Source organism: Podarcis bocagei (assembly GCF_964188305.1).
Source record: "Podarcis bocagei genome assembly, chromosome: 4".
NCBI classification, from domain to species: Eukaryota; Metazoa; Chordata; class Lepidosauria; order Squamata; family Lacertidae; genus Podarcis; species Podarcis bocagei.
The window spans coordinates 24083555-24105116 of NC_138128.1; the positions used below are offsets into that span (position 1 = coordinate 24083555).

Genomic DNA, 21562 nt, shown 5'->3' on the forward strand with positions numbered 1-21562 from the left:
AAATCGCAGGAACCTGCAAGATCTGGAACTGGCAGCTTCTAGTGGAAGATTTCAAATTAATATTGAATAGAAAACGTAAGCAAATGCAGATCATTTCGTAAAACTCACAGAGAGAATATGTGGCTCGCTCACAGGACCTTTCCTAAACCAGTTACAAAAATGGTTGTCACAACACTTCACTGTCACCCCAAAATGTTCCTATAGGTTGCAATGGAAGTTTTAAATTTAGTTGTAGAAATATAACCAATGATTGCAGGGTTGATGTGTACCAGGTTTTGTTTCTGAACATTGTATATCTCTGATTTCCCACAGAAAATCTCCTATTTTGATTTGAATAGACTAATTACATCAAATTGTCAAATTGATTTTCCTTAAAAGCAATGGCAAAATCTTGGGAACCCCATTTTACTAAACACCCTAATTTAGAAATCTGTTTAGTGAGCGATTAAGAACTCCCACTGGAGTTCATTCACCCAGTTTGGACTGTTCTCTGTATAGTATATATGTGTTTCTCCTCTGGAACTGCTGGCTTGTCCCCACCCCACCCCCAATTACTGATTTTTCTACCATTTAAAAATTCTGATAAAATTGATGTATCTTGATTAATGAACACATTGGCATTAAGTAGAGCTAATGCAATTAAATCTTTTTTGTTAAGATCTTGCTAATGAACGAGAAAGGAGCCAATAATCAGAAAGTACAGTGTGAGGCTTTTCTTCAGACCAATTATGCAAAAGCTTGTGCAGTTCTAATTAGCCAAATGGACTATTTGTCTCCAAGGGACATGTATGGAAACCTCTGTAAATCGCTGGTAGTTTCCCCCACAGGCTGCTGAAGTGCCACTAATTAACTTAGGTACATGAGCTAGCCAGTTTCTGTGGGCAAGTAACGCTTGCACTCAGTTGCTTGAACTTCTTTAATAAATATTATCTGTCCGTAAGTGGTCATGCAACTGCTCAAGGCTACATGATGTTTCTATCTGGAGATGAAACTGTGTGTGCTCTCTGGCGGAAGAAGAGATGCACGAATGGGCTTTTTCTTTGCATTAGGTAAGAGCGCTGCTGGATCAGATCAAAGGCCTAGCTAAACCCAATACCCTGTTCTCCCAGTGGCCAACCAGATGACTATGGTAAGCCTTGAAGTAGAAGCCAACACATGTATCGGCTTTCCCGGTAGGTAAGTTTCAACCCAAGCACTGACGGTTGCTTGATTTGTTTTTGGATACAGAGTTCTGCAACTGAAAATGAAAACATACTTAAGATGCAATGTCTAAAATGCTGTTACAGTTCTATGACATCATCTACTCTGCGTAATTATATTACTATATTAATTACTATATCCAGGGCATCACCAGTAGGTTATCTGCATATCACTTCCGTCTATTACTCAAGGTAGTGGTTAAATTGAGAAAGCAACAGAAGGCTTTTGTTCATTTGCCCATGCTCTGTATTATATCAGGTGCCAAATACAGGTATCACAGGATGTCTTACAAAATATTTCCCATTTCACAAAGGCTCGTGCAGTAAGGATGACTGGCAATATTCATTCTACTGTTTTTGTAGGTGTTCTCATGGTCCAATTGTGTTACTGGAGAGTAGAATGCATAGCTTCTTTTAAAGAGTATTCCTGCTTTTAAATGCACGTGATTCTAAGTTAGAAGATAAGGACTGTACCTATGTTAGTGTAGTATTTTCCATTATCTTCTGTCTTACTTTTAAGTTCACTGTCCAATGTATTTTGTTAAAAGAAAAACATCAGAAGCCACAGACAGGTCATAAAATATTTACGTAGGGCTGGATCAATGAAATAGAAAAAAAAAACCACCCCAAACATTTCAGAATGATCACACTAAGCTGTTAGTAACTTGGCAATAGTGTTGAATGTGAAATATCAAAGAAGATTGCCTCTGGGCAGTATCTTGTGTGATTTTATCTTCGAGATAAACGCTCCAGGACTCAATGTGTGAATGTTGACAGGGAAGGGTTAGTCTTCCCACCAAAAAACCCGAAACACCATTTTGACAGTGATGCATGAAAACAATTTCGCTGCCTCTATTTGTATTTTGATGTCTTAGTGAGATTGTTTTAGAGGGCAATGGAAGGGTTTCATATGCAGTGTGGGAAATAATTATAGTGGTTATTGCAGTACTATACAAAATGAAATATTAAAGCTTTTTAAAAAACAAACCCACACACTGCTTTCCAATAGTGTTAAGAGTATGTTGTAACAGCACACTTATTTGAGTCAAAAGCAGCTGAGTGTTCTACTCAAAAGTCAGGAGAAATGCAGAATTCAGAATGGCTTTTCTAACATTTCATGGCTAGGCAGCTATGTCATATAGACCAATCCTGTTTAGAGTTGTTAAAAGTTTACACACTAGGTGGTATCCGGATAAGTAAATTATTAGATTATCCATTGATTTAAGTGGGGCTACAAAGTTTGACTATTATGTAATATCTCCCCCTTCCCCAAGCATCTTTAGATTTGTGTGGGCTCAGCATGCTATGGGCCCAGACACAAATTCCAGCTTTGACTACATTACAATGGTTCAGGAAAGACACGAAGAGCAGCCGCTGTCCCAGAGCAGGTCAGTGCTGCAGCTGTATGGCCTAGTGTAATTTAAAACCATTCTCTTCTATTGTGTTAAAAGTCACTTGTGCCCTTGCTAAGAAAGTTATGCCAGCCAAGAGTTCTGGCTTGGCAGTAATGAATCCAGAACCCCAACCTTTTTTTTTTCTTTTTTCAAAAAGCAGTGAGTGAATTGTAAGAGTGGCACTTTTTCCTCCTGGAATGTGGAAATATGCTCACCTCTCATCACCATGAACAAAAGAGTAATGAGGTGTACATGCCACTTGTGTACACTTGTACATGCAAATAATCGTGATTATCATAGATTTGTAGCGATGGAAGGGACAAAGAGGGTCATTTAGTCCAACCCCCTGCAATGCAGGGATCTTGCCCAATGAACCCATGATAGTATCATGCTCTACTAACTGAGCTATGATGGGCTGAAAATTAATTAGTAACAATGAATTGATGCTAGCACAAAATTAAGCAATTTTGGCAGTTTCGAAGTTATGTTTCAGGTTTTTCCAGGTTATGGTGCTTTGGATGTGCATATACTTTCTTGATTTATGAACTGTGTGTGAAACAACAACACCGTCGTCAAACAAAAAAATCAAGTTATGCCTTTAACTGAATTAAAGCCAAACTTAAATCTCAATGACTTGGGTTCACCTTTACCCACTTTGAATTGCAGTCAGTGTATAGATTATTGATTGTATGCAAATACTTGGTAGATATGTAGAAAAAGCAAATCCGGGCGTGGGGACAATAAAAGCATTCCCCAATAAAAGAGTTAGCCGTTACCTTGACTTGTTAAATGTCTATACAAGATTCAAAGTAGTCTCATTCATCTTTCATTGGCCCGTTACCTTGAAATGTATTTCCAGAGAATGTACAGAATGGTGCTTAGCAAGTCACTCATTGTGTCCTTTTGGGAACAAAGTTTAGCTCCTGTGCAACGAGCAGTTCAGGTGTGAATACTGCTTGTGCATAACTGAAACTGAGTGGTTACTTGGGTTAGTAATAATTTCTGCATTACGAAGGAAAAGAACTGCAGTCTTATGGATGGGCGTAGAAGCAGATTTATTTGCATGCAAAGTGATTAATGTATTGAAAGTAGTGCAAAGAACCCTACACAGGTTCCCACTCACAGCATTGCTTAAAATAAAGGTAATCGCAAAAGGCCGTTTCATTTCCACAACTTTTCCAAAAATGTACATGCTTCCTTTGTACCCTTAGATACAGCACTTGCCTTTATAACAGGGGCTCCAGCGCTTGTAACTAATACATGCTTCAGTAGAAAGTAATGTGCAGGTTTAAACACTATTTGAATTCATTGTCTGGTTATGTCATGAATATTACAGTACTATTTTCCATCCATCTGAAAAAATGTCAAAAGATTTTACCACTGTTTGATTCCTGTAAAGTGAGAAATTATAAAGTTCCTTATAATACAAATGTAGAAAATGCCATGCTTATTTACATAAAAAGGAAACGCATTGCAAATGAATTCCTATTTATAAATTAATTACAAATGCAATTACAAATTAACTCTTATTTACATCTTCATTTCACAAGAAATTCCTGCCAAGACTCCTAAGTGGAGATTTATCATGAGACATTCAGCAGGCAATGAAATCATAACATTTCCCCCTCTCCAGAGGGGCAGGGGGAGACAGTATACTATGGCTACAGTCCAGTAGCCTCAATCATAGGTAGCTAGCTGTGATGATGGGAGCAAGACTGCTTAAATAAAATGCAACTGAGTTGCTCTAAATTAGGGCAACACTTTGGAACATGGTCCTTGTGTCCAGCCACTTTAAAATCAATTCCTTGACTGATTTCACTTCCTATTTTTTGCTTCATCCATGTGTAATAGTATCCATTTCATAACAGTGCACTTAGAACTGCTAAATCCAGGGAAGGCCAACCATACCAGGTCCACAGGCAAACCTTGTTACACAATATCTTCGAATGCCTCCCTTCAACAGCTTTTTGGGCGGGAGGGAACTGCTAGAACACATTTTCAAAAGCACAAGTGAGGACTGAACTTGTTCCTCTCTACTAATTTTGGTCGAAACACTTACCTTGGACGTAACGTGGAAATCAATAGTATTTCTAGCCTTGTAAATGTGTTCCTAAGAAAATGCTACGAGAGATATAGAGCTGACTCTCCAGTGCCTGCTCCTCAATCCAGTTAACACGTGAGATGCTCTCGTGCTGCGCATTTGCCTGTCTGGTGTTAGGCATAGTACAAAAATGTCACGTAACCTGTTAGTTCAACAAGGCATTATTAAAAAATGGGAGGCGGGGGGAGAGGAAATACCTGCTCTGAAACTAAAATCCAGCATGCATGCTTGTGTAGCACTAAGACCCAGCTGCTCTTGAAGCTGCTCTTTAAAAGTAGAAACCCCATTTATTCAGAGAATAGGTGTAAAGGTAAAGGGACCCCTGACCATTAGGTCCAGTCGTGGCCGACTCTGGGGTTGCGGCGCTCATCTCACTTTATTGGCCGAGGGAGCTGGCGTGCAGCTTCCGGGCCATGTGGCCAGCATGACTAAGCCGCTTCTGGCGAACCAGAGCAGTGCATGGAAACGCCGTTTACCTTCCTGCCGGAGCGGTACCTATTTATCTACTTGCACTTTGACGTGCTTTCGAACTGCTAGGTTGGCAGGAGCAGGGATCGAGCAATGGGAGCTCACCCCGTCACGGGGATTCGAACCGCCAACCTTCTGATCGGCAAGTCCTAGGCTCTGTGGTTTAACCCACAGCGCCACCCGTGTCCCCTAATGAATAGGTAAGAAGGACTTAATGCAGGATCTGCCTTCTCAATGCATTTTCTGAAGGGAGGGTTACTGCAGAAGAGCCCTTTGTTGCTAGCATTGTGAAAACAAAACCACCTACCCATGAGTCTGTTGCCTGGTAAGAATCCCAACACTTGTCTAGCTTATTGAAAGGGCAGGGAATCTCAGGCCCAGAAACTCCAGGCTTCTCTTTCTGACCCTCAGGCCTCTTCCTAGTTACAAATTCTCCCCAGGCCACACTTCTCACTGGTCTTGCTTTATGCCCTCCTTGACTGCTTCTGGCTGGCTGGCTGGAATGTTTCCCTGAACTCTGATATTGTCTCTTGCTTGTCCAAAGGAGGACAGAGAGCTGTATGTGTACAGACACCTCTATAAGGAGTGGTGTGAAGCAGGGCTGTGTTCTTGCTCTTTGGCATGTTCTCCCTGTTGCTCTTCTATGCCGTCCACTCGACTGAAGATGGAGTGTACTTCAATTCAAGGAGTGATGGGAGTCCATTCAACCTGGCACGTCTACACACCAAGACAAAACTCTGGCAAGTCCTTATCCGAGAGGTGATGTTTACAGACGACAAAGCTGGACAGTGCACTCAGGAGAAGCTCTACCGAGTTTTGCCCAAACCTGCAAGCTGTTCAGCTTCACCATCAACCTGGCAAAGACCAATATCCTGGGTCAGGATGTCACCAGCACCTCACACATCAACACTGATGACCACACGCTTGAGGTGGTAGACATTTTTGCCTACCTGGGTTCCAGCATAGCCATCAACACTGAGCTGGACTGAGCTATGGCTCTCCTCTCCAGAAGGGTATGGGAGGATGTGATGCTAACACCCAGTACCAAGATGAAGGTCTACCAGGCTTGCGTATTGAGCACAATGCTTTATGGCATCGAGACACGGGCAACTTATATGCGCCAGGAGCGGCACCTCAACGCCTTCCATGTGCACTGCATCAGGAAGATTTGGGGCATCACATGGCAAGATGGAGTCTCAAGACTTGTGAACTGTAGTGAAATCAACAGAGTGGTCATTTAGCTGCACCCGTCACATATTTCAACAGGCTTTAGTCGTAGCTAATGCTTGGTAGATTCTACTCAATGGCTCTATCTGGACATCAAAAGATGCACATATCCAGCTGATTGAATCAAGATGTGGACCCCCAGCTAACGCCTGCTTTTGCACACTGGCCTCCCTTGATGACTGAGAAAATTATACAGAAATCCAAAGGGTCTAGCAATGAATGTAAAAGGGAAGATAAATTGAGCAGGTTCCAGAGCTGGTCTGTAAAACAAAGGAGGTGCATTCAAATTGACTCAAGAGTTGTTAGCCCACTGTGATAATCCAAGGAAGTCATAATTCTATTAGGAACTCTTTATAAGTGTAAAATCAGGTTTTAATTAAAAGTGACTATTGGTTATAAAAAAGAAATAAAAAGTTCGACCTGTTACTGCTTTGTACTGAACAGCCCCACCAGCATGCAATTGCTTTTATGGCTGCTTCCGTTCCTAATGACGACACCTATCTGCGAGTGGTTATTTTCACATGCTTCAACGATAAAATGGCCATCTGGATGAGACCAAGAAGCCCCAGATGTTCCTCAGTGCAAACCCTAGAGAACAGATACGGCAGTGAGGGTCTATACGTTTGTTTCTAGGCCCAGCAAGCGTCCCATTCTTTCCATGTTCTTCTCAATTGTGGCTTGGCAAGTGATCTCCTTGGCACATTCCATTGGGAACCAGCCTCTCTCTCCGTCCCGCAATCGCTCGCCTTCATACCAACCTGAAATGTATAATGAAGTACTAAATATGATGCTTCTTTAAAACAGAAGGTCCCTGCTGGATCAGATCAAAGCTCTACTGATCCTACTACACAGGTCCACTCAGAAGGAAGTCAAACCGATTTCAATATGGCTTTCTCCCAGGAAAGTGGGTATAAACTTATAACCTTGAGTCAGTATCCCGCTTCACAGAGTGGCCAGCCAAATGTTTTCGATATGCCCACTTGCAAGTGTATTCAGTGATAAGCTGATAATTGTTTGCTTTCTGATATTGTGGCCAATTGAAGCTATGTCTTTCCTTTGCAGTAGTCATACCAATATATCGTAAGCAAGGTACTAGTTTACCTAGGGCATAAGTCTCCACCAAGTAATGTGTACAGTAGATTGAAATGTGCAGAAAAATGCTTTATATTAAACAAAGAAACCTTACAAAAATGTTTGTATTAGGAGAAATTTGTGTTAAAATGCTAATAAAGTTAATTGAGGACTTTCTTTAAAAAACACACCCAAAAAACTGCAGACTGATGTGGAAAACTGAACTGTACCGATTCACCCATCCCCAGGTCTCCTGTGGTTTAGCTTTAAGGCAGATGCTAAGTATCCTTGTGATGGTATGAAATGACTGTTTCCATTTATGGCAGCTAAGCAATAGGCAATTCCACTCACCATCATTAACTTTCTGAGAGACCAGAACTACATCAGCAACTTGGAGAGATAACTCATCTGATTGCTTCGCAGTGTATGATCTGATGACTTCTACCTGGGTTAGTGCTGAGAAGAGAGAATATTTATTGATCCACATGGTAAATCTGAGGGTAAGCTCAGTTTAAGTGATAACAAAAGACAAGCTGATTGCTTCCCAGCTCACTTTCCAGGAACCAAATGATTTGATAAAAAGGCATTGGTCAACAGCAGACAAACTACAATGGCTCTTTGACACATTTAAGTTTTTTTAAAAAAAAATGCATTAAATGGAAAACCAATTTCAATCATGCCCCATTGAATACAACAGGACTTCATGTACCTAGTTGTCTGGATCACGAGTTTTAGAATTATTTTGAATTAGAACTTCTATATCTTCTCTGCCTCTTCTCCTTTTTTAAAGGATTCAAACAACCATTTTACCAAGTAGTACGATAGAGACATCTTGCAATCACCCTTATTGGAGCATGTCTCTTTAATTCACCCAATTTTCCAGAGAGCTAATATGCTTTCCTTTTTGCTTAACACAAAAGAAAATGGTTCAGAGAGAATTATTAGATGATTACAGTTATGGTCCTTCGTTCCCTCTCCCCAACAACAACAAAATACTGAAAGGCAACAGATTTACTTCTATGTTTTAAGATCTGTATAAAGTGCATCTCGTGTCAAAGCCCCGAAGAACAGTTTCACTGCTCACTTACTTGTCCGGTCCACGGTTCCTCTATCGCTACTCTTCCCAAGTGCAGTAATCCAGCGAGCACACTCATTCCTGGAAAAGGAGATGAAAGGTTGAAGTGTGTTTTTCAGTCGGCTGATATATGGCCCTTGTTGCACTCCCTGAACTCAAAGCCTCCCTCACTGTTATGGGAAAGTATATTCATCTTCTCTGAAGGCCTCTTTGTGTCTGTCTGTTAGGAAATCCCATTTCTACATGCAAAGCAAATGTTCAGCCACTGAGCTATGGCCCTTCCCCAGTAGACAACTCATATATTAACCTTAGGAATATGTCTTCTGTACTAGCTGACAGGGATACTGGGTGAGGCTTCTGAAACATAAGTGTTTTTCTGGGCAGCAGAAGGAAACAAGCAGAATCACACAATCCAGCATTTTACATAGCTCTCTGCAAGCAAAGACATTTCAAATCTATGCCAGAGAATTCCCATCTTATTGACAAGGGTATATTAAAGCCCTGCAGTGCTCCAAACCCATATATTGTTAACAGAACAGCAGGATGGAGAAAATCGGAGTTGAAATAATGATTTTAGTTGAAGAACTATATACCTTTCCAAAGCAAAAAAAAAAAAAAAAAAAATATCTAGGAGGCATTTTGATAACTGATGAAATGGCCAAGAATAATTTCCCACCAAACCATTCATACAAACGGCTAAGCTACGATCTGTTTCAAAAGAACAGATTTAAAGACCTAGGCATGTCGTTATGCACTGGTACCACACAAAGCTTTTTTTCAGTGAAATGTAATCTTCAGTGCGACCATTGTGAAAGGGATTCTCACTTAGGTCATTCAACAGGAGAATACCTTTTCGGGAAAGTTATAGCCGCTTTTAAAATCCTGGAATCCCAGTTATATATCTATGGTGGTTTATGATGCATGTAAGACAGCTTGAGGTTCATTTTTCAGACCGGAAAGGGTAGGAATGAATCCAGCAAACTCTTCAAAAACGAGCTATCGAGTCATACAAAGTTTCAGTACATAAAGAAAAAATGACTGAAAGGAAGGAAAGATGAGACCAGCAGGAGCTACGGCAGAGCAATGGGAGCTCACCCCCATCGCATGCAAACGCTTGCATCCACCGCTGGCTTAAAAGCTCTGAGTAGTTATCAAATGGAACCAAGGCTTGTGAGGTAACTTTTCTTCTTGCAACAAATTCCTTTTTTCAACTGAAGAAAGACAATTACATATTTAAAGCTTGGGCAGTTGTAGGAGACAACTACTGCGTATTAGGCAACTGGGCGTATAAGACGACCCCCCAACTTTTGCTGTTATAGAGTTTGGCCGCCTGCCAAGCGCCGCCAGGGTCAGAGCGCGCACCCCTCCGCTGCCTCTGCCGTTGCAGCAGCAGCAGCCCGAGGCGTGTGAGGCGTTTACTGGGCGGAACTCCCTCCCTCCGGGAAAAAGCTGTGAGCGGCCGCCTTGGCCTCCGCCGCCCTCATCTGTGGGGATGCCCAGCTCCTTGGAGCCCTGGCCAAAGCCGTGAACCACCTCACTGCGGCAGGCTCTTCATGGCGCCCGCGAGCCAAGTGAAGCCCCGCGCAGCCACGGCGGAGGCCAGATCCGGCTCCCATGGCAGCAGCAGGCGGGCGGGTGAGTGCAGCGCTCAGAAGGACTTTCCACAGTGAGGAGAGAGTGGCAGCTGCGTCCCCTTCTGTGGGGAGGGAGGAGGAGCGACGACAGAAGGGGCGCCTCTGCTCACGGGCTCCCTCTCCTCCTTCCCAACAGGTGGCTCCGTGTATAAAGGTAAAGGGACCCCTGACCATTAGGTCCAGTCACGGACGACTCTGGGGTTGCGGCGCTCATCTTGCTTTATTGGCCAAGGGAGCCGGTGTACAGCTTCCGGGTCATGTGGCCAGCATGATTAAGCTGCTTCTGGCAAACCAGAGGAGCGCACGGAAACGCCGTTTACCTTCCCGCCAGAGCAGTACCAATTTATCTACTTGCACTTCGATGTGCTTTCGAACTGCTTGGTTGGCAGAAGCACAGACCGAGCAAAGGGAGCTCACCCTGTTGCGGGAATTTGAACCGCCGACCTTCTGATCGACAAGCCCTAGGCTATGTGGTTTAATCCACAGTGCCACCCGCGTCCCGGCTCCACGTATACCCGGCGTATAAGACAACCCCCGACTTTGGGGGTGATTTTCCAGGGATTAAAATTCGTCTTGCACGCCGGAACAGACGGTATTTCCAGCAACTATTGCTCATGGGTTTGGAAACTGACTTTACTCCTGGAACCACAGAATTGTTGTGTTGCAAGGTATCATCTAGTCCAGCCACACTGCAATGCAGGAATCATATCTAAATCATCGACATCATTACACTTGCTATTCTAATATTGTTGCAGTATATAAGTGGTTTAATGTAAGAAACAAGTACAATAAGAAATTTCAGGGCTACTTTAATTTCTGGAAAGAAAAATACTGTAAAACATCTTCGGCAAGACTTCATTATGGGCGATTGTGTAGATACCCCCCCACTTAACCCCACAGTTTCCATGGAGACAGATACAATCTTTTGAGTTTTGTGGAAAGCTACTTGGATGCTTATGGTATCCCAAGGAATTTTCTTGAGTCAGGATCTGTACCACAGCAAACAAGATGTTTCTTGTTGCTATCGTCTACAACTGAACAATCTTTGAAACTTGGCCAGAAGAAAAAGGCTGACCCTCTTCCCCCTGAACTCCAGAGTTTTCCCCCAGGCTGTATCAAATTTTGCTAGACAGTTTCCATGGTTTCATCAAATCCACTATTGACTACATGAACTACAGTGCTTAGCTAAAATGAAATATATTGCAAACAACAAAGCCCCAGAACAGCAATAACAAAATCCTGTACATGTTACAATTTTTAGCAATACAGTAATGCCATTGATTAAACTGGGTCTATGTGGGGAATCTTTACATGGAGCAAAACAGAACCAGAAATTCAAACTGTCGCAGGACCACATTTTTATGACCAGTTTCTGTCAGGCTGAACTGAAGGATGCAAACCGATAGCTATTGGCTTGGTTGGGTAAATGGTCTAATCTAGGATTGTTGCTGTCATCGTTGATTAATTAAATTTGTATACCACTCTATACCCATAGATCTCAGGGGGATGTATTTCCCTCTTTTTAAATTTTGCTTTTTATTATTAGCTACTCAATAAAGCCTAGTTTTATTTTAAAATGTGGGGGGGGGGGTGTTATTGGGTTGTTCTTGTTTTTATTTTGATTGTGTATTCTGTGTTTTTATATTGTGATTTTACCCTGTGAGCCGCCCTGAGACCTGCGGGTACAGAGTGGCATCTAAATTTAATAATAATAAAAGTTTTCATTTCAGAAAAAAGCTTTTTCTCAGTACAGTGGTACCTTCGGTTAAGTACTTAATTCGTTCCGGAGGTCCGTTCTTAACCTGAAACTGTTCTTAACCTGAAGCACCACTTTAGCTAATGGGGCCTCCTGCTGCTGCTGCTGCGTCGCTGGAGCACGATTTCTGTTCTCATCCTGAAGCAAAGTTCTTAACCCAAGGTACTATTTCTGGGTTAGTGGAGTCTGTAACTTGAAGCGTATGTAACCTGAAATGTATGTAACCCGAGGTACCACTGCAACCATTTAACCTGCTTGTTGTGTTACTAAATTTTCAAGGCATCGTTGTTTGGCTTTGGGTTTTTTTGGGGGGGGATGGGGAGATGGGTAGAATCACTCTGAGCTTTTGTTATTCACCCCACACCTAAATGCCACACCATTTAAAAAACAATTTGCCCCAATGAGCAAAGGGGTGATAACCAGATGGGATCAGAAAGGCTAAAATCTATTTGGAAAGGTATTTTGTTAAGTGCATCTGCATAAAACCAATGAATGCATTCTACGCAGTAAAGGGAGCAGGTGGGGTCTATCAAGGTTTCAACAGTTACACCAACGCTTATCAGAATTTTTTCCAACCATTCTTCCTAAAAAAGCCCAGGGCAGCTGAGACAGCAAGAAAGAGAAAGAAGACATCCAATTAATATTCAAGATATCCACATAAGAGATAGAAGATGTGGCACATAAATTGATTAACACAAAAATGAACCTAGGCATAACCAACTCTTCTTTTCCCTGGTATCACAGCCTCACAATTGATATCATTGGTCTGCATACTGGCACTTCATTCAGATGAGCTGAACAAAGTTCAGAACTCCCATTGCTTTGGATTATTATACAGTGGTACCTTGGGTTAAGAACTTAATTCGTTCTGGAGATCCGTTCTTAACCGGAAACTATTCTTAACCTGAGGTGCCACTTTAGCTAATGGGGCCTCCCACTGCTGCTGCTGCGTCGCTGGAGCACGATTTCTGTTCTCATCCTGAAGCAAAGTTCTTAACCCGAGGTACTATTTCTGGGTTCGCGGAGTCTGTAACCTGAAGCGTCTGTAACCTGAGGTACCACTGTATATACACAAACACACGGACATATTGTGATCACCTGACTTAGCTCTTCTATGACAATTTAACAACAGAGATGTTCCGTATTCAAGTAAATTAGCACGTGATAGATCTCGGATGAAGAGAAATATCTCTCAGATTTAAGCTTATTAGTATTTAATGTGAAACTGACCAAAACTTGAATACTTCTCTTTCCCCTGCCTCTCCTTTTGGGTACTTAGTAGAAGCCACCCACACATCTCACATATGGAGAGGATATGGGACCAAACCACACAGCAAAAAACAACAAAAAGCCCAACTATGTATATTCATCTCCACTTTCTGGGCCTCCCTAGGAATGGTTAGGTTCCCTCATCAATGTAAACAGTTCCATAACATGGCTTCCAGATGTTTCATCTTGTGTGACTTTAAAAACGCAAACCTAAATGATTAAAAATAGGTATTAAAAATAATAAAGGGTGCCACTAACCACTGAATGGCTTGATTACAGATGAAAACACAACTCCACTGAACAGTTGCTAGCAATCAAGAGTCTCCCGCCCACACTTCCAACATCTGATTCTGTAAAGGCCTCAAGAGATTCCCTACTATCTACTTCCTTTTCTTGCATTTTTTTTTGGACTCAAATGCTGTGTTCAAAGAGCCATTCTGGCCTGAGATGCTGTTTCTGCACAGTGCTGATGTGTGGAAGTATTCTTCTGAAATCTCCACAACATGGATAGTTTAACACTCTGTGTCCTCCAGATATTGCTGGACTCCAACTCCCATAAGCCCCATTCAGCATGAACAATGATCAAGGATGATGGAAGTTACTGTCCAGAAACACCAGAGACGGGGGCACCTTTGCTTAGGCTTGCGTTTTGTGAGATAGACTTGAACTGGAGAAACTACATTCAAATCCTTTCTCAGCCAAAATGCTCATTGGATGACTTGAGCCCCTTACTGTCTCTCCACTGAACCTATCTTTCATCTAAAAGAATAGAGTGGCCACCCAGTCATGTGCCCTTTCATATAAATTGAACACTGAATTAACATGCCACAAGATTCACTTCCCCACGGCAAGTCAGGTTCTCCACATTCCTGCTTCTCTTGAAAAGGTTTCTTTCTGCCTCTTCCTTTTTTGCTTTAACATTTCACTGGCATAGGCAAGCTCGCTGTGAAAAACCTCTGCATTACGGAAACAATCCTAAGCATCCTAATGCTTACTGAAGCAAAAAATATGAATGATACTTTACTGGTTGGTTATCAACAGCTGCCTTGTCTATATGCTACATTAAACCAAAGTTTAAAATAAACCATGGCTAAATGTGAAAAAGCAGTGTGCTGGTACATGCTGCTGAATTATTCCCACAGTGCCGCTCCCACCACCACCGTTCCTGACGCAGTCTTTTTTTGTTGCCCAAATCTGGGTTCCTGGTTTGTTTCGTCCAAACAAATGACAAGTGGTAACCAAGGTTTGTCTCAACTTGCCACTCATGGTTGGTTTGGAGGAAACAAACCACAAATCTGAGCTCTGGTGACATGACAAGTCAGACCACGACTGCTTTCATTTCCAGCACAACCACATAATACACACACACACACACACACACACACACACACACACACATACCCTGCCACTCTTGGCGGCTTCTAACACAAGATTAAAAATACAGTAAAACATCAGTCATTAAAAAACTTTCCTAAACAGGGCTGCCTTCAGATGTCTTCTAAACGTCAGATAGTTGTTTATTTCTTTGACATCTGGTGGGAGGGCGTTCCACAGGGTGGGTGCCACTACCGAGAAGGCCCTCTACCTGGTTCCCTGTAGCCTCACTTCTTGCAGTGAGGGAACCGCCAGAAGGCCCTTGGTGCTGGACCTCAGTGCCCAGGCAGAACGATGGGGGTGGAGATACTCCTTCAGGTATACAGGGCTGAGGCCATTTAGGAGAGCGGGAGCAGAGCATCCTGGGAACTTGAGCAGTGGACACCACCTGCTCAACTATCAAACCATAGTTTACTATGGTCTAATGTAACATGCAAACTAGGCTACTATCTGACATTTATGTTTCCGAGCACAATTCAAAGTGTTGGTGCTGACCTTGAAAGCCCTAAACGGCCTGAGTTCTGTATACCTGAAGGAGTGCCTCCACCCCCATCTTTCAGCCCAGACACTGAAGTCTAGCTCCGAGGGCCTTCTGGTGGTTCCTTCAGTGTGAGAAATGAAGGTTCAGGGAAGCAGGCATAAGGCCTGTGGGACGCCTTGTCATCAGATGTCAAGGAAATAAACAACTATTTGACTTTTAGAAAAAGATCTGTAGGCAGCTCTGTATAGGGAAGTTTTTAATATTTGATGTTTTACTGCATTCTTAATATTTTGTTGGGCGCCTCACAGAGTGGCTGGGGCAACCAAGTCAGATGAGCAGCATATAAAAACAACAGCGACAAGCAGTCTTATGAAGTGAGTAAAGAGTTCGTTATTAGCTTATCAAATTTGTGGTTTTTCTGGCCAATGAAAATTCAGGCATATTTTACTACCGGTATTTTACATTTCCTAGACAAAGGCCAGCAGAATCTTTAAAGAGACTAATAGAATAACTATACGTTCCAGTCAAATATATAGATGACCCGAGGTGAAAGACAGATTGAGAAAAATGTGTTATTTACTTACTGAGTTTCAGTTCCCAGCAGGAGTTCAATCTTCTCTCCTGCATGGTTGTTTAGGACAGTTAATCTGAAGAGGTGATTTGCAGAAGTCTGCCGAGAGTAAAGAATAGGTGTGCTGTTTTTTACAGGAGAGGAATTCAGCTCTTCGCTGTCACACTGTTCAACTAACAGTTGATCCCTTAAGGAATAGTCTGTGACATTGTAGCTCTCTTCACTGCAAATACAAAAAGCGGGTAGAAGAGACAGACAATTGCTTAGAGTCAAAACGCTACTAAATGCACCAGGAAGTCATGTTCTACAATAAAGCCAATCTCAGATTACAGTCCATTGCACATCATTATTCAGACATTTTCAGCCTTTCGGTAAAGGAAGAAGGAACACACACGTTTGAATATTTACAAAGCACCTGCTTGTCAAGAAGACAAATGAAGTTAATGCTTAAGCCCTGGGGGGAATACATTCAATGATGAAGTTTACATGTATTTGATGTTCTTTTGGTGTCAAAGGTTTTCGTAACTTTAATTGTAGGAAAGGATGAGACTAAGCTAACGTAAAGAGAAAAAAAGGGGGGATGAACCATAAGTTTTCCTAAGTTATTATTTTATTCTATTCTCCATGTGCCTCTTCCATTTAAGGTGAGATAATCATTATATAAAGGGAGAGGGGGTTTTCAGCCAGGGGGCAGAAAGCAGATATAGAATGCCCTCCCAAGGAAGATTTGCCTAGCCAGAACACTGCTGTCATTTAGGCACTAGGCAAAAACATTATTTATTTATCCAGGCACTTCTCCCATTTGTGATTACCTTCTATGATGAGACTCCATCAGCAAACCTGAGACAGCCCACTAAGTATGTGCACGAAAACATGTCTGCAGCTATATCTAGGCAGACAGGGGAAGAGGTGGCTTCTCAAAAGCTCCTACCAAATATGTGATAGAAAAGTGTTATGTTCAAGCTTGGTGGCAGACAAATTTAGTACTGTAAGTTGAAGAATTTTGTTTTTGCTGTGTGTTTTTTTTCACTTGGGGGAGACTGAAGATCCCTGGAAAAGACCCTCAGACTACAATGGGGAACAGGATGTTCATCTCCAGAACCATGAACTCACACATACACAACAGGATATGTCATGCCATGAAGCTGAACTGAAACAAATATGAAGAAATGCTTTTGATAAAGCTTCTTTTTAACCAGCGCAGACAAGAGCTGAACTATAATAGTCTATTTTTACACCAATGCAGAACTTGCTACTTGGCGAAGTCCAACATAAGTGTCCTTATTCATCTCTTACTGGAACTTGTGGATGAAAGAGATGAAGCAACTTCAAAATGAGCAGTAAAATGCAAGAAGACAACGAAAGAATGAAGTTCTTATTGGATTAATGGATGCACAGCCTTGCTGGCTTTATGTACTGAGTGGCAAATGTATTGGCTCAGTTACAGATACTGCAATGATTATTCCCATACAGAAATAATACCATCTGTTCACATGGCCTTCCACCTGTGACTTATATCTAGTCTTGCGTTTTGCCACAGAATATTCTAAATCGGCTCTAAGAAATCATCAACAATATAAATACACAAGAACACACAAACCTGAACCATGCAGTCTCAATACATCTTATAGACTAAGGAACTATTCCATAATCTTTCCCTCTACAGTTCTATGTGGCATATTGATCACCAAAGTCAGAGATATATTGTCCAAAAAAGGCAAAAATAGTGTATGTGAAGCTCTTCCATGTCCATTAGTTGTTAGTTACAGTCAACCGTTCAATAACACAAAACGAAACCCATTGATTTTTATTCCCTTCTACCATACCCAAGACCTGTAATTTCCCCCAAGGTATGGTAGCTTCAAACACTTATTGTGAGGTTCACCCCATCCACCCTCCCTGTAATCGATCATACTGTAAATCAAACTGCATCACTTTCAATATAGAGATTCACTGATTAGCCATAACAAGAAAAAGGATCTGGATAAAACTGCATTCAAATGGTTATTTTTTTCTGAAGAAAGTCGATTTCCTTTGGAATGAGAGGGCCTAGTTTTCAGAGGGTGGAGTTAGACTGTGTATGCAATGTAAACAAATATATCTATATAATCAATGCCAACTCCCTACTCCCACCCCTCTCAATAACCACTATTATGGGAGTACCTCTGGAGAAGATGACTAGCAGATGTTGTATGAAAATGGATATGGAATGAGAATGAATTCAGTGAGGAGAAAAATATTCCACTTCACTGAAACAGAATACTTGCATTCTGATGTGCTCCTTATATTCCAGTTTTTATCCGCACACATGCCAAAGAATGCAAGAACAGCTTCTCAAATAAAACACCTTTCCCTTTTATTTATCGTTTCCTGTTTGTTGGGAAGTTCTTTCATCAATAAATGCAAGGATCTGAAATGCATTTTCGCTACAGTTTATTATTTAAAAGTATTATTTTTTGCTGCTCTGTTAACTTGGCAAGTCAAACTGTTTAAGAAATCCAGACATCCTTTTTAATTGGGAAAGGGCTTTTTAATTATGTCAAATCTCTTCCTGGCGCGTGTAGCAGAAGTTCAGTTTTAGCTGGTAACTGTGGACAGGTAACATTCCAAAGTATTATTTGACCTTTGGCTGGCTTCACATTTCAGAAGTCCAGCTGCATTCCATTGCTGGGATTATCTCAGGAACTGACAAGCCACTAGACAGAGAGAGAATTTTAGTGGTATCCCGAGGGGATTGCAGGCCATGAAGTAAGAATATTTAATAACCATAGCGTCAAAAAAATATGTATCCCTTCCTTAAATGTGTGTGAACCAATTTGACAGGTATCTGTCTTGCTGTTAATGAGGATGCAGAGCAGACTGAACGATTCTTTTTTAAAAAAAACCCTGCTGTAAAATAGACAAAGTATAACTGAGTACATGAGGGGGTGGGGAATACATAGCGAAGCAGGTCTAAAGATGTATGTTCATACTTCACGGCAGGATTCTTCGCCTACATTCCTCTGGAAAATATGATTCTGCATTTGCGTACCTCTCTGCACAACATAACCTTCCCTATGGAATTATGCCCCCACCCCGGTTATTAGTTTCCAAGGTCTTTTTTAGAACCCTTTTAAGGATGCTACTCTTGTGTTCTGGTTCTTTTAAAATCATTATTGAAGAACACTTATAACCCACTTAATATATATTTTTTTAAAAAGTGGTGTACAAAATTCAATATGCAAGAAAAATATAGAACCATTTTGCTAATATATTGGAGTTCTCTGTTTGTGCATATATATGTGAGTGAGTGACTGTGTGTGAGAGAGAGAAATGAATGAATGAATGAATGAATGCTATATTATTTCTAGCCAAACTCTTTGGACAGCCCCACCCCATGTATCTTGTTTGCACTATCCTTACTTATACATTCATCTTAGCATTCATGTCCAGGTTAACAGTAAATGGGAGCTACTGTAGCTGCCTCTCCAGGTCCCTCAAGGGAGAGAAAGGCAGCTGTGACAGCTGTTCATAGAATCATAGAGTTGGAAGAGACCACAAGGGCCATCGAGCCCAACCCCCTGCCAAGCAGGAAACACCATCAGAGCACTCCTGACATATGGTTGTCAAGCCTCTGCTTAAAGACCTCCAAAGTAGGAGACTCCACCACACTCCTTGGCAGCAAATTCCACTGTCAAACAGCTCTTACTGTCAGGAAGTTCTTCCTAATGTTTAGGTGGAATCTTCTTTCTTGTAGTTTGGATCCATTGCTCCGTGTCCGCTTCTCTGGAGCAGCAGAAAACAACCTTTCTCCCTCCTCTATGTGACATCCTTTTATATATTTGAACATGGCTATCATATCACCCCTTAACCTCCTCTTCTCCAGGCTAAACATGCCCAGCTCCCTTAGCCGTTCCTCATAAGGCATCGTTTCCAGGCCTTTGACCATTTTGGTTGCCCTCCTCTGGACACGTTCCAGTTTGTCAGTGTCCTTCTTGAATTGTGGTGCCCAGAACTGGACACAGTACTCCAGGTGAGGTCTGACCAGAGCAGAATACAGTGGCACTATTACTTCCCTTGATCTAGATGCTATACTCCTATTGATGCAGCCCAGAATTGCATTGGCTTTTTTAGCTGCCGCGTCACACTGTTGGCTCATGTCAAGTTTGTGGTCAACCAAGACTCCTAGATCCTTTTCACATGTACTGCTCTCAAGCCAGGTGTCACCCATCTTGTATTTGTGCCTCTCATTTTTTTTGCCCAAGTGCAATACTTTACATTTCTCCCTGTTAAAATTCATCTTGTTTGTTTTGGCCCAGTTCTTTAATCTGTCAAGGTCGTTTTGAAGTGTGATCCTGTCCTCTGGGGTGTTAGCCACCCCTCCCAGTTTGGTGTCATCTGCAAATTTGATCAGGATGCCCTTGAGTCCATCATCCAAGTCGTTGATAAAGATGTTGAATAAGACCGGGCCCAAGACAGAACCCTGTGGCACCCCACTAGTCACTCTTCTCCAGGATGAAGAGGAACCATTGATGAGCACCCTTTGGGTTCGGTCAGTCAGCCAGTTACAAATCCACTGAGTGGTAGCATAGTCAAGACCGCATTTTACCAGCTTCTTTACAAGAATATCATGGGGCACCTTGTCAAATGCCATGCTGAAATCAAGGTAGGCTACATCCACTGCGTTCCCTTCATCTACCAGGCTTGTAATTCTGTCAAAAAATGAGATCAGGTTAGTCTGACATGACTTATTTTTCAGAAATCCATGCTGACTATTGGTGATCACAGCATTCCTTTCTAGGTGCTCACAGACTGTTTGCTTAATGATCTGCTCCAGAATCTTCCCTGGTATTGATGTCAGACTGACTGGGCGGTAATTATTTGGGTCCTCTCTTTCCCCCTTTTTGAAAATAGGGACAATATTTGCCCTCCTCCAGTCTTCCGGGACTTCGCCTGTTCTCCAGGAATTCTCAAAGATGACTGCCAGTGGTTCTGAGATCACATCTGCCAGTTCTTTTAATACTCTTGGATGCAGTTCATCTGGCCCTGGAGACTTGAATACATCTAAACTAGCCAAGTATTCTTGTACTATCTCCTTAGTTATTATGGGCTGTGTTTCCTCTGCTGAATCATTTGCTCCAAATTCTTCAGATCGGGCATTGTTTTCTTTATCGGAGAAGACTGAGGCAAAGAAGGCATTGAGGAGTTCAGCCCTTTCTGTGTCCCCTGTTTGCATTTCACCATCTTCTCCTCTGAGTGACCCCACTGTTTCTTTGTTCTTCCTTTTGCTATGAACATACCCATAAAAGCCTTTTTTGTTGCTTTTAACCTCTCTAGCAAGCCCGAGTTCATTCTGTGCTTCAGCTTTTCTGACTTTGTGTCTACACGTGCTGGCTATTTGTTTGAATTCCTCTTTGGTGGTTTCCCTCCTTTTCCATTTTTTGTACACATCCTTTTTAAATCTTAACTCAGTTAAAAGTTCTTTAGATAGCCACCCTGGCTTCTTTAGGCACCTTCCATGTTTCCGTCTCATTGGTATTGCCTGAAGTTGTGCTTTTACTATCTCCCTCTTAACAAACTCCCAGCCATCGTGAACTCCCTTTCCTTTTAGTATTACTGTCCATGGGATCTCACCCAGCACTTCCCTAAGTTTTATGAAGTCGGCTTTCTTAAAGTCAAGAAATTGAGTCCTAGTATGCTTGGCTGCTCCTTTCCATTGTATAGTAAACTTCAGAAGAGCATGATCACTCGCGCCTAATGATCCTTCCACTTCTACCCCACTAACCAGGTCATCAACATTGGTTAGGACCAGATCTAAAATGGCTGTTCCTCTTGTTGCTTCTCCCACTTTCTGGACAATGAAGTTGTCTGCAAGGCCAGTGAGGAATCTGTTTGACCTTATGCTCTTGGCTGAGTTTGACATCCAACAAATATCCGGGTAATTGAAGTCCCCCATTACTACT

The 21562-nt window shown here is 42.0% G+C and overlaps 1 protein-coding gene across 3 annotated transcripts in view; it reads right to left on the reverse strand.

Annotated features, from left to right (window-relative positions):
* Window positions 1-2079: 2079 nt before the first annotated feature.
* Window positions 2080-21562, reverse strand: part of ARHGEF26 (Rho guanine nucleotide exchange factor 26) — a 78671-nt gene continuing 59188 nt past the window's right edge. For all 3 annotated transcript variants that reach the window (XM_081190136.1, XM_081190137.1, XM_081190138.1), the window contains 4 exons: window positions 15634-15843; window positions 8549-8616; window positions 7812-7916; window positions 2080-7147 (listed from right to left, as the gene is read on the reverse strand). In XM_081190136.1, the coding sequence (XP_081046262.1) occupies window positions 7005-7147; window positions 7812-7916; window positions 8549-8616; window positions 15634-15843 (526 nt within the window). In that variant the 3' untranslated portion in view covers window positions 2080-7004. The remainder of the gene's footprint in view (window positions 7148-7811; window positions 7917-8548; window positions 8617-15633; window positions 15844-21562) is intronic.